The sequence below is a fragment of the Podarcis pityusensis genome, assembly GCF_964106645.2.
Source record: "Podarcis pityusensis genome assembly, chromosome: 4".
Classification (NCBI taxonomy): Eukaryota; Metazoa; Chordata; class Lepidosauria; order Squamata; family Lacertidae; genus Podarcis; species Podarcis pityusensis.
This window is the reverse complement of record NC_138027.1, coordinates 59,243,244-59,259,690: the sequence shown is the minus strand read 5'-3', so window position 1 is coordinate 59,259,690 and position 16,447 is coordinate 59,243,244. Positions and strand designations below refer to the sequence as shown.

Genomic DNA, 16,447 nt, shown 5'->3' with positions numbered 1-16,447 from the left:
GCAATTGGGCCGGATCCGGCCCCCGGGCCTTAGTTCTGGAGTATTAATTCATAGTTACATAAGAATTTTGCAAACCAAGCTTAAACCAATAGACCAACCATTTAAACGAAACATTAAGGCATACAACCATCAAGCACAGCTCCCATATAACCATCATTAGTTCCAATGGGCCTTGAATAACAAGAGCTCCAGTGGACCTCAGATGGATTACACTCCAGGCTGTTAACCTGTTTTTGACCTGAACCATAACAAAAATCTGCTGAATAGGTTCTCTACCATTTCCTCTGATGCCACCACCTTCTCACTTAGGATTTGGGTTAGAGCCTAAGTCCAGTTTCTAAAACAAGTTCAGGTGTTTGGACCAACCCCTAACCCCCATTCTATCAACAGTGGATTTTTAAAAAACACATTATGCCCACATGTGTGCTACACTTGCAGTTCAGAATCAGCAGTAACAGAAGGGCCGGGGGGGGGGGCAGGAATGCACACAGGGATTTGGTCAACAAACCAGTCTCTATGTGAAATTGAAACAGGGCTAAAAACAAAACAAAACCCAACTGACTGATAAGTCCAGCAACTAAGAAGTCAAATATAGGGGGAAAGTTTCTGCTCTACCACAAGAGCCTGATAGAAGATGACTTCACTAAACTTTTTTATTAGCATTCCGTACCAGTTTGCTACCTACTGAGAATCTGTTTGGGGAGGGAAGGAGCTTTAAATCAAAGACAGTTCTTCTTACAGATAAGCAAGCACACAGGAATATCAGCCTACAACAAGGTCATTTCCCTCCTTTAACAATCTGGGAATTCCCTACATCTAAAAATCAGGCAAAAAGGAGACCCTGAATTTACAGAGATGGTGAAGTCAAGTAACCATCTGCTGCATGTGTGTGTTTTATGCAAGCTTTCCTTACAACTCCTCAGGATAAGGCCATTTCAGGTCTTTCTTGCATTCCAAATCTACCACCACAAAATTGCATGCATCTTCCAGCTTCAGTCCAACCATGATAACACAGAAACTAAAATACGACCTTGCATTCCACAGCAAGAATGAAAATAGTCTACTTCAAGGACTGTTTGTTGCCCAGAGTACACTTATCATACTTGGAGCAACAAATAATTTTTAACTTTGCCTTAAGTATACGTGAAGGGACGTGGGTGACGCTGTGGTCTAAACCACAGAGCCTAGAGCTTGCCAATCAGAAGGTCGGCGGTTTGAATCCCCACGACAGGGTGAGCTCCCGTTGTTCGGTCCCAGCTCCTGCCCACCTAGCAGTTCGAAAGCATGTCAAAGTGCAAGTAGATAAATAGGTACCACTCCAGCAGGATGATAAACAGTGTTTCTGTGCACTGCTCTTGTTTCGCCAGAAGCAGCTTAGTCATGCCAGCCACATGACCCGGAAGCTGTCTGCGGACAAACGCCGGCTCCCTCGGCTTATAGAACGAGATGAGCGCTGCAACCTCAGAGTCGTTCACGACTGGACCTAATGGTCAGGGGTACCTTTACCTTTACCTTTTAAGTATATGCGAACAGGAAACAAGCAAGTTCACTTCATTATAAAAATGAAGTCCTTTATCTTCTTCAAACATGGTAGCAGGCACGTTTCCTTTCTTCAGCTTAGTTCTGACCCCGGGAACTTCTTTAGGAAATGTTATTAGACCACCCAGACTCTAAAATTATCCAGTGTCCTCATCCAAAAGTATATCACAATTGGCAAAAGCCAGCCTACGTTAGTCACAGCTAAGCCCAACTTAGACTACATTCCTATGGGTCTGAATTTAATGGAAGTTACTTCTCAGGGAAACTTACACCAGAGTAAATACCCTAGGACTATACACCATTCACATGCACTCTTACCTGCACTGGAAATAAACGGGACCCAAACTGCAATCCTATGACACTTACCTAGAAGTAAGCCCCATTGAACTCAATTGGGTTTACATCAGAGTATGCACTGAAAGTCACGTCTTATCTATCAAATAGGTATAATAAATATATTACCCAAGTCTAGGGAAAGGGGAGAGATATTTGTTTGGTTTGAAACTACGGTAATTTTCACTTCCTGAATCCATATGAAAACCAAAGCACAACTACTCATCAAATTTCATGCTTTTCTGAATTTTACAGTGCCTCTCTCCAACCAAAATATGCATACAAAAATGTGTATTGAGAAAAGCACAAAGAAAAATGCTTACGTTAGTGAAGATAACATTAAAAATGTATTACCTATGGGAAAAGTGCTTGCAAAAAATGTGTATAGTAAGATAACTTATTTCTTGCAAATTAAAAAAACACACATGAATGACAACAGAAATTGGCCAAACAGAATTTAAGACTGGAAAAATAAGAAATCGAAATTGACAGAGTAATACATCCCTATTCCAAGCCCTACATGAAGGAATACAAACTATCAGCTATCCTATACTTCTGCCACATGCAGGATGTTTCCACCTTTGTTTATTTCTTCCTCCACAACAAATCATGGATTTGGCTTTTTTTATCACTGGCAAGCATGCAAGACAAATAAATGTTTGTCACTTTGCATTTTCATTGTGCTTAACAGTCTTGTTCATTCTGAGCAATCTCCCCAAAATGGCCTTGATCTTCCCAAAATGAGATAAATGAAAAGTATCTGTCAGAGCAATGGAGAAGCACTGAATTAGTCTGTTCCTCCTAAAAGAATGAACAACTTCTGTGTATGTCTCTTCCTCATGAACCTTATAAAGCAGCAGAAAGAGAATGACAGCCCTGGAAAAATATTCCTAGACAGGTTGAACTTATTGTAGAATAAATGGAAAATATCAGAGGCACAATGTCAAATGTAAAGATCATAATTTAGTTCCCACCCACTCACCCAAATCTCCTAAATTCTTGGGTTAAAAATAAAGAAGTTTGGTTTGAGGAATCCAGATATCTCCAACATGCTACAGATTCATTCTCAATATAATTCCTAACAGCCTGACAGATATAAGCATTTCTCTTCTGCTTGTCGTACATTATACCCACTGTTCATAAATTCATTTTAAACAACAAGTGCATTTTAAAATCATCTACTCCAATGTTTTCTTACATTCTGGTAGTTGAACAACACTTATCTCCTGAATTAAAGTTGATATACATCACCCTTACACCTGAAAAATGTTTGCTTCTTTAGAGGTTGAAGGCAGGAGTAACAATTATCCCCCTCACTGGAAACTATGCCTTTGTCTCAACAGGGTCATGAAGTCAGGGGTGCTTCTTGACCAGAAGGGCCAGCTTAGAGCAGCAACTCTTGCAAAGATGCAACTGGTAGCCTCCTCTTGAGCTTGAGTAATGCTGCTGAATTTCTGCATGAGGAATGATTGAAAGATCCAATGACATCTGAAGCAGAGATGCAAGAGGATCACTTGCCAATCAGCAGAGGCTGATTGGAAGGAGGCAAGTCCACAGCAGTGAATCATGCAGAGACCCAGCTAGAGCTTCCTCTGCAAATGAGTACTTGGTACTTGCAAGAGCTTTTTAATTGGTTAATTTATTTCTTGCAGCAGACAGGAATCATCCTATACTTCAGCACTCTGCTTTCCAAAACAAATAGGAAAAGGGTTATGGATCTCACTGCTTTTGCTACATGGCCTGCGGGGAAGATTCATTGTTCCACTAGTTGTCCCACTTTAGGTTTCTTTGGTGCACAACAGTGGTCATGCTGCAGCAGCTAAAGCCTTAAAAAGGGTCAGGATGCCTAAAAATTATAGTATTTCTCAAAGAACGAATGACACTTCCTTTTAGCACTATTAAGCCGCCATGCCCATTTCAAATGGATCCATATACCAGGCTGCTTAAATCATTCCTCTGCTGAACACATCCCATAATTTATCATATTTGTGGGAAAGAAGCTCTCCATAGCAACGTTTACAAGTCTCCCTGGCAACAAAGCAGTTTTTGCTATGGCTCTCCCCGTTCCTCCTGATTTTTAAACTCCCTGGAAAAAAGAATACAGAGGCTTGCTTCTCATTTCGGTTTTCGCATTTTCAGGTTGGATGTACCTGGCACCGTTTGGCCCTCTACCACACCCCCCCCCCAAAAAAATTATGCAATTCACCGGTAGAGAATTGCTACGCATTTTCAAATGCAGTGGAAATATCCTGGAGGTCAGATGAATCATTGGTTTTAGGAAACTTTCTCTCTGTGCCTCAATTCTAAGTCTGCTTCAGTACATGTCGATGCATGGATAAAAATTATTTAAAATGAAATAAATTTGCACCAATCTGTCTGCAGGCAGCACAATGAACATTGCTGTAATTTGTTTTGCACCACTGCACCAGAAAAAACATTCAGAGCGCACTTATGAGAATGAAAATAATTAGCTGATTATTAAGGATGAATCTAGAAAACAGAAATTAACACTTTGACCAATCCTGTGAGAGCCACAGCTTTTATTCAGACCATTTAAACTTAGCAACCAGACCTAGGAGTTGGGCATTGCCGAAACTTGACTCAAACTGCCGGCAAGTGTTACAGCCTTTCTTCCACTATATTAGGCATGTTCTAGGCTGCACTTGAGCAGGCAGATGCTTCTACCTCCCCAGCATTTTGCTTGCTTGAATGAGACTCTGCCTGAGTGTGGCAGTTCCATATGCACACCACAAAAGACTCCACTCATATAAATTCACAGTAGCCCAACTACTCTTGCTGTAAGGAAGGGAAGTACAGACATTTACCTGCAGACATGCAATCTCTTCCTAGCCTAGACTTTCCCTCTCACCATTTCAGGTCTGCTGCAGTGACCCAGGTGGCTGGCCTCTAGCACCACCTAATCCTAGTTGGAAGATGCTTGAGCAAGTGGCTCCCCAAAGGGTTTACTCAGCCAGCACAACTCTGCACTGAAAAAAGGGTTCCTATGGAGTTTTTTAAAAACCACCCGGACCTCATAGGTTCCCCGCCCCACTCACTAATAACTCACGTGGCTGCATGTATGGAGTGGGCCCACAAACGGGGCAGGGGGGGGGGAAGGACCACCTTTGTTCAGATAATTAGCAGCACTGAGAACCAATGGGGCATCTTACTTCTCCACAGACTTCCTGCTTTGGCAAGAACCTTCCCTCGGAGAACTTAAGACATGCCAAAGCCTTTCATGGCCTCAGCTAATTCCACTTTGGTCAGAGATAAGGAAAATCACCAGTACTCAGTCTTTTACTATCACATCTAACTTTGTTTTGCTGGTATTTGGAGGGGGAAAGGTGGAGAAAAGAATGCTTTTTACCAGGATTTTTTTATTTTTAACTTGGGGTTTTTTAAAGTAATGATAATAAAAGTTTGCCATAGGTATATAAGAGCCCCAAAGGAGGCAGCTAACAGTTCCCATAAGGGCCTGAGAACATTCTGTCCAATCTCAGATCTATAAACGAAAAAAGCAAAGCAAAGAAATCTACCAATCCAGAAGGTAACAGGCAGCAGAATTAAGTGGTAAAGTGGACTATAATATAGCACTTCAGATGGCAAGTGAGGTTACCATTTGTAAATGCCCCCACCTCACGGGGGGGGGACTAACACAGTAGAGAAAAAGGATCTCACTGGCCTCTATAGTTTTCTAATTGTAGACGGTTGTATTTGAGGGTCTTTTTACACATAGAAAAACCTTCAAAAAAGAAACCTCACCTCACTATAGTCTGTGTACAATCCATTCTGTTGTATGTGTAAACCCCTTTTCCAAGTCACATTGTACATAAGAATAGTGAACTCTCAGGACCCGTCCTTATGTTGCCAAAAAGAACCACCATCCACACACAAGAGGGAAGTATCAAAAGGCTTGTGGAAGCCCCAAGATTTATGGACATATAACAAAAAATATTTAGGGGGCGGGGGAGGAAGGGAATGGAAAACCACCCAAAACAGCCCAACAAGGACAGAGCTTGCTCAATGGCCACAAAACAATGAATGTCTGGCGAGGGGCAGAAAATTGGGGAACAGGCAGAATGGAGACCATTGGGAGAGACATGGCTGGCTGGAATCCTGAATAGGAATACTCCACACTGCAATGTTTTGTTAAGCTCCCAGCTATGCTACTAAAGATCAAAATGTTATCCAGATTTAAGGCTCTCAAGACTGACTATAAACGTGGTAACATTAGATGTAAGACACTGATCAACTGAATAACAGCAACTCTCCATGGGAAAAGCTGAACCTGAAAACTTTCTGACCACATCAGGTACTTATGCCAATTGGCATGATGAATGTCAGGTGCTTAGGTTCAAAATGCCCTGAAGTACCAAAAACCTAATGCTAAAGGCTTTCTGCTCAGCTGTCTTTACTAGCTGCTGTTGCAAGGAGCAAAAAGTGAATAGACGTGGCAAATTTTGTAGTGATGCTGTGAAAACTTTCCGTGCTTTGCAGGCATAGTAACCATAGACATCACCACATCAAAGAAAAATGCACTTTTAAGCATCTCGTCTACCACATTGGTTTTAATTTGTTTATTAATTTTTAAAAACTTTATGCAATCAGCCTTCCTTTACCACCTTCAGACGGCTTAGTCTGCAGTAGTCTCATTCTTTCGTTTTGCTGAAATCAATACAGTCATACCTTGGTTCACAAATGCCTTGTGAGTCAAACGCTTTGGCTCCTGAACACCGCAAACCCAGAAGTAAGTGTTCTGGTTTGCAAATGTTCTTTGGAACCCGAATGTCCAATGTGGCTTCTGTGGCTTCCGGTGGGCTGCAAGAGCTTCCTGCAGCCAATCAGAAGCCGTGCTTTGGTTTTCAAACGTGTTGGAAGTCGAATGGACTTCCAGAACAGATTCCATTCAACTTCTGAGGTACCACTGTATGTCTATTCCCTAAGGCCTAAGCAGAACAGAATTGACAAGATTCCAGCCTTTGTGTGTCGAAACTTTTTTGCAAAGCTAAGCCCTGTGATGTGCACAAAACTTTTATTTTGTAAACACCTTATCAGTCCACACATAAACAAAAATCACAAACTGCCACGTCAAAGTAACTTGAAGTTAATCACATTACATGGAAGTTAAGAACCGAGTAGCGATGTCTGCTGGCGATGCAACACGGGAAAAGGTACTATGATACATATATGGTGGAATTGTTTAAACATCAAACAATTTTGGGAAATAATATATAATGAAATGAAAAAAATGTTTAGATACTCATTTAGGAAAACACCAGAAGGTTTTCTATTGGGAATAGTACCAGGAAGCCTAAAGGAAGAAGATAAGACCTTATATTTATACGCAACAGTAGCAGCAAGGCTATTGATTGCGAAAAACTGGAAAAGTGGTATAATACCGACAAAAACAGAGTGGCTTGCCAAATTTTTGGAGTAGTACAATATATCCAAAACAATGGAAGAAATTGGAAGGATTTCAAAAGAAAAGATAGATAGGGACTGGAAGGTGTTTAAAAGATACTTGCAAAATCATATCAAAAAATCAGAACTCCTATTAGAATAAACAAGTTCCGTTTCAAATACTGAAATATCAAATAAGATGGACAACAATGTGTAATAGAAAAAGAAGTATGAAATTAGGCTAAAGGTGTGTGAAAGAAAGTAATAGAAGTGGAAAGAAATTGTAATTGAGTAGATAGGAAGTCAAACACAAAGGTGGGGTGAGGGGTGGTGGATGGTGATGGGGAAAGGAATTATTTGTGGGATTGAGTGTAAGTATGTTTGAACACTTTTAAGGATTGTATGAAATGTATGTTTGTATGCTTGTATATGTGTATTAATGATGAACTATTTTAACAATAAAAACTTATTAAAAAAAAAAAGAAAAAAAGAAGAAGAAGAAGAAAGAACCGAGCTATATAGGACAGTCACTGTGGGGATCAACAACCCTATGGCACCTTTGCCTCCCTGCAGAGATAACATTTGATAGTATTTACTATGTGCATCAAGATAATCAGGTAGTGAGTTGTCCTGCCCCTCCCCCTTCAATGGCCACCAATTGCGTGGAGCAGAAGCAGGGAAATTCTCCTGATGGCCCTGATTGATGCAGTGAGTACATCTGAATCTAATAGCCGCAGGAAATGAAAACCTTGCCACAGGATGCCAATCCCCTGGCAACAGCAATATGTAATCTGGCTCCAAGACATAGTGTAATCAATTTTATCAACTATTTGTTTCTTTCACACAGGTGTTCTAAATACTGCAAATTTTAAAGAACTGATAAAATCCTGTTAGTTCAGCAAACCTAAAAGTGCAGATACTCCACCCCTCTCACCTTTTGCAAAAGCAAATGAAAATAACAGAAAACATACAATGCCCATTTTCATTTTCAGGGACCCTGTTGTACGTTCCATCCTCCAGAGAGCCTAGATTGGTGCATCCTATTTGTGGCACTCATTCCCTAGTTTTAGGCAGGCTATAAAAACTGTTTATACTGCCTGGTGTTCATTGAGTTTGAATTCCACTCTGATTTTGTTTTGGCCACTCCTTTTTTTTAGAGAAACCACTCAATAATAAATAATAATAGTAATAGCAACTACTGAAATCTTTGAGATGTTGTTGGTGTTGTCAATAATAAAAAATAATTTTAGTAACAACAACATCCCAAAGATTTCAGTGCCTTTGAAACAATGGTGCCTTGAAGAATGAGGCATCATAGCAGGGAGTAAATGTCAACTTGGAAGAAAAAAATGCCACTGCTGGATAACGTAAAGTGTCAAGTTACGCTCAATCTTACATAAAACTTGACACTTGCATGCATACAAGAACAGTTGCAGTGGAGTAAATAACCTGAATTGTGTTCCTAGATAACCCATTCCAACAGAATTCGTCCTCACATCTGCACCCGCAGGATCACAGCAACATGGTGCTCCCTTCACAAAACAGATGTTTGCCTCCCCCGCAGCATGATATGCACCCAATCAACCTCCATGTTGAGAGACCTTTTTGTGTCCTTCCTTCTTTTATTCACACCCTGATTTGCCCTTCCCTTCCTTCCTCACACCATTAGTTTCTTGGGCTCCAGCTGCCTTTCAAAAAGACAGCTCTTCCCTTCACCCTACTGCTTGATGAGGATGTGTATGAATTGCCCCTCCACCCACTGTATCAGCTGGGGGAATAGACAGCCTGCAACTGCTTTCCTTTTAACTGAACAGGACTTTTGAGTTTTCAGGGCTCATGGGGAGTGCACTGAAGCACAAGCATTTACTGAAACTGAAGGAAGCCACAAAACGGAGGAGGAGGAGCAAGCAGAATGGGGCATCAGGTCTCCAGGTTCAGAAGGAAGCCTAGGATGCATTCTTCAACTACCTGAACTCTGCTGAGCACAGCTGAGAAGAGAAGACTCTCTTCAAGAGTCTTAGACCAGCCAAGTGCTCCCCAACCTTGTTCTATGCTGGATTAACAGTGTTTATCAAATACAGGCAACAACTGGTTTACACAGGGGTTACGTTCCTGCCTGCCCCCTTTCCCCAGGCACTTTCAGGTCACTGCAATGCGAGGTTGCACGTCAATTGGAAGCACGCAAATCATTGCCTGTAGATCTGGATTTTATAGATGAATATATGAATTTGTGGCCAACCTATTATGGGATAGCAACTTGTAATTAACATCTCTTATTGACTCAGTTTACCAGCCATGGCAGACCCGCCCCCACAAAGTTACACACACTCTAAAGAACACCCATTTTTCTATTAGCAAGTTTGTGGAAAGGGAGAAGTAATAGGTTCTCACATCTGAAGAGGTTTAGATACACTGAAGCGACAAACCCTCCAATCTTTTTGTTCATTGCACACTTACTGCTGCTGAAATCATTAGAAATTAGCAGGTACTTCTTCCATTCTAATGGTGGGAAGAATACAGCCAAAATCAAGAACAAATCACCCCCAATTTTAAAAGGTAATGGGCAGCTGTTGGGGCACTAGATTGGCTCCACCAATATGGCCAGGCTGCGTTGGCGTCACCACTGCCCAGCTCCCACATCACCCTAGTAAGCAGCAAGCAGCAAGCAGCAGTGCTGGCAGGAGTTCAGAACTACGGTGCTGCCACACCAGCTGGCCCTGTTGATTCATGGCATAGTTTTATTCTTTACTGGTCTGATGGAAGTTGACAAGCCTATGAATGGAAAATTTGTGCACAGAACAGTTTGCTGATATGGAGGGAGAGGGCAGGCTTCTACTACACAATACAGATCACCACATTGCAGTGGCTTTCTGCAAAAAAAGCAACAAGACACACACAATGTTAACGTTCACACACTTCAAATAACTAAATGGAAGGTTTTCTGATTATATGACTTAGCTCAACCCTCCCATTACCTGTCTTCCTTTCTCCCTGCTTAAGACAACAGAGAACCCACACTAAGACCGACGCAACTTTTAAGCTACACAAACGACGAGCTGCAGTTGACAAATGTTTACATGAAAGAAACTTGTTTTCACTTCTTGTCAAGGGAAACTTAGTGGGCGATATGCAACATTAGTCATATTCAGAGAAGACCCACTGACATCTACTGTTATCAAATGGTCTACTCTATGACTAATGTTGTATATCACCCAGTAGGTATTGCTATGACTGTGCAGCAGCTTTTTGGAGCTGAATGCTTTAACATCTACGTACAGTGGTACCTCGGATTAAGTACTTAATTAGTTCCGGAGGTCCGTTCTTAACCTGAAACTGTTCTTAACCTGAAGCACCACTTTAGCTAATGGGGCCTCCTGCTGCTGCCGCACCACCGCCACAGTGTCCTGTTCTCATCCTGAAGCAAAGTTCTTAACCCGAGGTAATATTTCTGGGTTAACGGAGCCTGTAACCTGAAGCGTATGTAACCCGAGGTACCACTGTAATGGCATTGCCATGTTTTGCTCTAAATGACTACAGGAGGCACACAGAAATTTCAAAAAGGCATATAAAAACTTTGCTTACATCTGTCATTGTCATTTTGCCCAGCAATGGCATCTTCCAAAGTGACAGACTTAGGTTTCTTTTCATTATTTCCTTTCAAGTTTTCCCAGTCTGCTTGGTTGAATCTGCAGACCTCCGGGTCTTTGGTTGCTACGTGGCCTTCTCTCTCTTTCATCTCCAACTCTGAGAAGCGCATCATTGCACGCTAGAAAGAGAATTGATATGGGGAAGAAAGACACCTCACAATAAGAGCTACTTCATTTACCTTACCTTCTATGAAAAGTATTTCCGAAAGAAAATATCTGCTCAAACCCAAAGTTTTGAGATACACGCAATTCTATATAAAGTTTTAAAATGCCATGTGTTCAATATGCAAGGCATGTAGTATCTATGCACAAATGATATACAGTTCTTCCATATATAAAAGTAAATAACATTATATATATATATTTATTTATATATGTGTATTAAAAAGCATTGTCTTTTGAGAGGTATAACAAAGAAACAAAACATAAACTGTACAATGAATAAAGATGACCATGGCCCACAACTTCCCTTTGTGTACTTGGAAATGAAATTTTAACTCAAAGGTTTATGCAAGATTCTAGTAATAAAAATTTGAAGAACTGACCTCACAGTAAGCAGCAGGTAGACATAAAATACTGTCCTCTTGTAATCCTTCCATCTATGTAATTAAAATGGGCACTCAATGGATCATTTAAATTTTAGATAATTTCATCCATTTTTATAAGCATCAACTAATTCTTTCTTTTTTTAACAACGCAAAACAATTTGGCTTAACTCAATTCTTTCACAAATCTAAAAAATAACCTACAATACTTGCCATCATTCAACGTCAAATTCACTACAGCTTCTATTCCTTTAAGCTACATTTCTGCTTGGTAAAGAAGTTGCATTAAACCCGCTAACATATGGCTGCTACTCCTTTTTAATCAAATGTCCTGTATGAAATAATCATCAGAACCTCTGCCTTTCCCTTGGTATTTAATAGTGCTAGCCAAACACAGGCAAGCTATAGCAAACTACCTTTAAAAACAAACATGTCATGCATTCTTCAGCTTCCTTTCACTACTACATGTTATGCTTATGAGATTAAATTATTTGTTACACCAATTAACTACATATAATTCTTATCTATTAACGCTCCAATACCCCTGGCTTCATAGCAGAACCCAAATATACACAAGATTACCACTGCTAGTTAAGTTCAAGATAGACTTATAGAGTTGTACATATTTCATTCTCAACTGTGAACTGTGTTTTTTTAAAAACTGCTTTGGTAGTTAAGCCTCAGAACTCACCTGCAGAGCCCGCTGTTCTCGACTAAGTTGGCTAGAATCTGCATACAGTTCTGTCGTAACACACTTGAATCGATCACCTACGTAACCAGCAGAGTTTGCGATTCTCTTTGCCAGGTTAGATGGCTTAGGTTTCAGGAATTTGCCATCATTAGGTTCCGCGCCCTCAGTTCCCTCTTTGGCGTATGCCTGACTGACTTCCATACTTGACTGCGTGTTTCCCATACAAAGCTGTTTAGCATCATCTGGCATTTTGCAAAAGGACATAGCTAGGCCATCGTTTCCGTGAGCAGCCTCCAAGAACACAGAGGAAGTGGGAACCGTTAACCTCTCCCTATTCTGGCTTAAGGAAAGGTCCTCTTTCCTTAAGTTGAACATCGATGGGTGTGGGCTCTGGGCTTGCTTGAAGTTATAAACTTCATGGAAATTGCTTCTCCCACAGTCTTCTCTCATCACAATGAAATCTCTGTGGGGGAAGCCTTGTTCTACCTTGTGCTTTGTGGGGTCGCTTGCTTGATTACTGCTTTCAACAGGAAAGCTAGGTTTCGTCAGGTTCGTTTCACCTTTCACATCTTGCTCCTCTCTCGGTTCTGCAAACAGGTGCTTGTCACTTTTGGTAGTATTTTTACCATGACTTGAACTTTGGTGCAATTTCGTGTTTCTGTCTGCAGGTACTTCAAAATGTAGTTTTGTGCTGGTTTCCAGCATCTCAGGCAATCGGTTTCTCAAGGCAGGGTCTTCATAACGGAGCCGTTCATGCGATCTAGACCTCCTTTCCGATTTCTCATCTTTCAGCTCCAAAGCTGTATGGGGTAACAGCATTGGGTGCACCATACCCATACCCAAAGCATCCTGGTAGGTCATGAACTCACCTCTGCTGGCTGGCAAGCTGTATGGAATGGTAGGTTTGGGAGCTAGATGTCCAGGGAAAAGACTCCCATTGGGTAACAGAACAGGGTGAGGATATACAGGTCCTTTCCCATGTAGAGACAAAGGGCCTATAGCTAAGCCTTCTGGAACTGGATATGGGAGATAGCTTCTTGGATAGGGCAATGGTGGAGATCGGAATGCATCATTGGGAGGGAAAAATATGGAAGTTGGTGCAAGGGTGTTCTCATTTGCTTTGAAGATAGGTTCTGGATTATTGCATTTAGCTGCCTTATTACTATGCTTTGAAGATGCTGCTGCTAAAGGTTGTCCTATGTGCTGTATGACAGATGCAGTGGTCTCTACTGAGCTAGTCGTCTTAGGGCAATCGACATTGGCATTTGGGGCAGGAGAAGCAGATGCTGGGCGACCTCCGCTTGATACAGACCCTGAAATATTACTGACAACTGCTTCTGTACCCCCCATCCTAGGGCAAGAAGAACTCCGTTGTTGTGGCGTCACCCAGTCCAATGCTTTGTTTTTCAACTGCATGTTTTTACCACCGTTATCTTCATTGGGACCTGGACCAGGAACAACCCAGGAGGAAGGCGCCGTGCTGATTATTTCAGGTCTATAGACAGGGCAACCGCTTCCAGGAGAAATGGTTTCTTTTGGAAGATCACCTCCGGGTAAAACCAAGCCACTTCCGGCCCTGCTATGAACCAGCACAGTTGGCGCCATTTTCTTAACATGATCAGATTTGGTTGTCTCCATGTCAACAACTTTTGATGACAAATCCAATGGTTTGTCTATAATCTCTTTGGTAACAGTTTGTTGTTTTTCTAACAGTGGAGGGGATCTGCTGTCCTTCCTGTCGTGACCTGTTTTCCTTGCATGCACTGTAGGCTGCTGAGAGATTTCGCCTGTGTCGTGTGTTTTAGGAGCTTTCCCCCCGGAGACTCTTGGAGGAAACTCATTGCTTACATTCACGTATGGCTTTGGGAGTGTAACTGAAGAAGGAGATGTCGAAATCCTGGAAAAGTGTTTCTGAAACTCCGAGTAAGCGTCCCCAACCTGTGTCGGGAGGTGAACTCTAGGTGATGGTCTCGGTGAATGAGACAAGAGAACAGTGGGGTCTGTTGGCATATTACTAGCCGCTGGCTTTGCAGAAGGGACCCTGGGAGGCTTGCTATTCTGGATATGTGGATAGGCATGAGAGTCCACAGGAGTTCCGGGACCGACTCCCATCTTCCAAGACAAGCTCTTTTCTGGACAGTGTCCTAGAGGGGGAATAGCTGGAGCTGCGGTTGCAGCAGAGATCCTCATTGGTGAAGCTAACGATGACGGAATGTGGGGAGCAACGTAATGAGAAGGTGGCAAGTATAAAAAACGTTCACCATTTGTACATACGGGCGAGTAGGTCAGATGCTGTGGCAAGCTGTAATTGGACTGCTGAGGTAGCAAGGCCTTATACATGTTCAACGAATACTTATTTGGTGATTCGAGAAAAGGATAAATAGCACCCTCCATGTAAGGATTTACCCAGGGTAGCCTTAGGTAACTAGCACCATTGACATTGAGAGGACTCGGTTTGTCGCTTGAGCTTCTGTCCAAGCCTAAGGTCTCCCCAGTCGGAAGCGAACTTTTTTGTATTCCAGGTGGCGTTTTGTACATAGCACTGAAGCCATTTGGGGGTTTTCCAGCTGCATTTTCAATTGCTTCAGTGGGATTAGACTTGAACTGCATCTCTGGATTTCTTTCAGGAGCAAATCCAAGGCCAGCAATAGCACTTGTAGTGTCCCGGGGCTTGTCTGAGCCAAGTCCACACAAACTGGAATAGACAATACTGCTGGGGACTCTAAGCCCTTCCCGCATAAGTCCAGACCGGTCCATGCTCAGAGCTGCAAGGCTGTCAATGCGATGCACTGCTGTGGCATCCACCTTTGTGAAATAAGAGAGAGGTGACTTTGGCATTTAGTCAAGTACTATTCAAGACTACAGGTACTTAAAAAAAAACATTGTGGGAAACAAAAGGAAGCAAATACATTGTTTTCATTGTGAAAAACTAATGTGGGCTGATTAAACTGATAAATGCAGAGGAATAAAGTAAATCAAATTTTAAAATTTTAGCCTGCTTCATTCTTCTGTCTGTGGAGTCTGAGTCTTGCCAAGTTTGATTATTATTTTTTAAGTAAGATTAGTTTAATAGGTCTCTAGATCCTTTCATACTTAGCAAAACATCTACATGGATTTTAGGATAATATCCTTAAATCTTTGCTACTCAACCAACTGTCCCATTTAAAAAAAATGATTTCCAGAACCATGTGTGTACTCGCTTCCAACAAGGGACATTTCATAAGGTATGCTTCCGGGGGGGGGGGGGGACCCTCAGATGCAAAGTTATTTATATTCCAAAAATCATTTAAATCAAATAATGACACTGAGTCTTTTTTTTTACTTCTGTTCCTCTGCTTATTGATAGCCAAAATAAGTGATATTTAGGCTGCAATCCTATACATACTTACCTGGGAGAAAGTCCCACTGAACTCAATGGGGCTGACTTCCAAGTAGACACATATAGCATTGTGCGTTAATAACTTTCACAGGCCAGCAGAGGAGCTAAACTACTGCCTTTCCCAGCATCCTCATATGAACAAAGAGGAGCTTGCGGGAAAGGAGAAAGCAAGATCGCGTCATGTAGTTGTATTACAGGAGACCTCTGGGTATAGGGTGGTATATAAGTTGGAAGAAGAAGAAGAAGAGGAGGAAGAGGAAGAAGAAGAAGAAGAAGAAGAAGGGGGATAGGAGGAGGAGGAAGAAGAAGAAGAAACAGAAACACTGGTCTCTCCTCTGTTCCAAATGTTTGCTCCTACACAAGATGAGAGAAAGTAGGCTACCCAATTCTAAGAAGCAAAACAACACTACAGTGAAAGCAGACAAAGGCCTTGCCTCCACAGTCCTTCTAAGCCCCAAGAAAAAACAGCAGCCCTGGGCAGTGCTTTTTCCCGGGGGTACTCAGGGGTACGCAGCCCCAACACCCTTTTTTTCTAGAATAAAAGCATTGGCCCTGGGGCACTTTCTCTCCAATCTCATTCCTAACACTCAGCCAGCCCTAAACTGCAAATTGTACTAGTTCTAGTTCTTCCAATTTTCTTATATTTATATCCCACCATTCTTTCAAGAAGTCTGTGACATCTTTAGGATCATCTTTAGGTGTTTCCTCTCTAGACACTGAAACTATAGCAAAGGCTCACACACCCCATTCTGTCCACCCAAGGCTACCAGCTGTCAGTCACTGAAATTCTCAAAAGGCTAACTGAAATATGCCAAGCAATGTTATTTAGAGCAATCATGACTTAGAGTGTTCATGATGTGCTATTAAGCATATGACGAAGTAAAAAAATGCTTAAGACTCAGATACTAGAAAT

At 41.8% G+C, this 16,447-nt stretch overlaps 1 protein-coding gene across 8 annotated transcripts in view; it reads right to left on the bottom strand.

Moving 5' to 3' along the window:
* Positions 1-16,447, bottom strand: part of BCOR (BCL6 corepressor) — an 86,592-nt gene that overhangs the window by 27,987 nt on the left and 42,158 nt on the right. For 7 of the 8 annotated variants that reach the window (XM_081004359.1, XM_081004356.1, XM_081004362.1 and 4 more), the window contains exons 4-6: positions 12,156-14,960; positions 11,465-11,518; positions 10,855-11,038 (exon numbers count right to left, since the gene is read on the bottom strand). In XM_081004359.1, coding sequence (XP_080860485.1) covers positions 10,855-11,038; positions 11,465-11,518; positions 12,156-14,960 — 3,043 coding nt within the window. The remainder of the gene's footprint in view (positions 1-10,854; positions 11,039-11,464; positions 11,519-12,155; positions 14,961-16,447) is intronic. The other variant, XM_081004361.1, reaches the window with a different exon arrangement.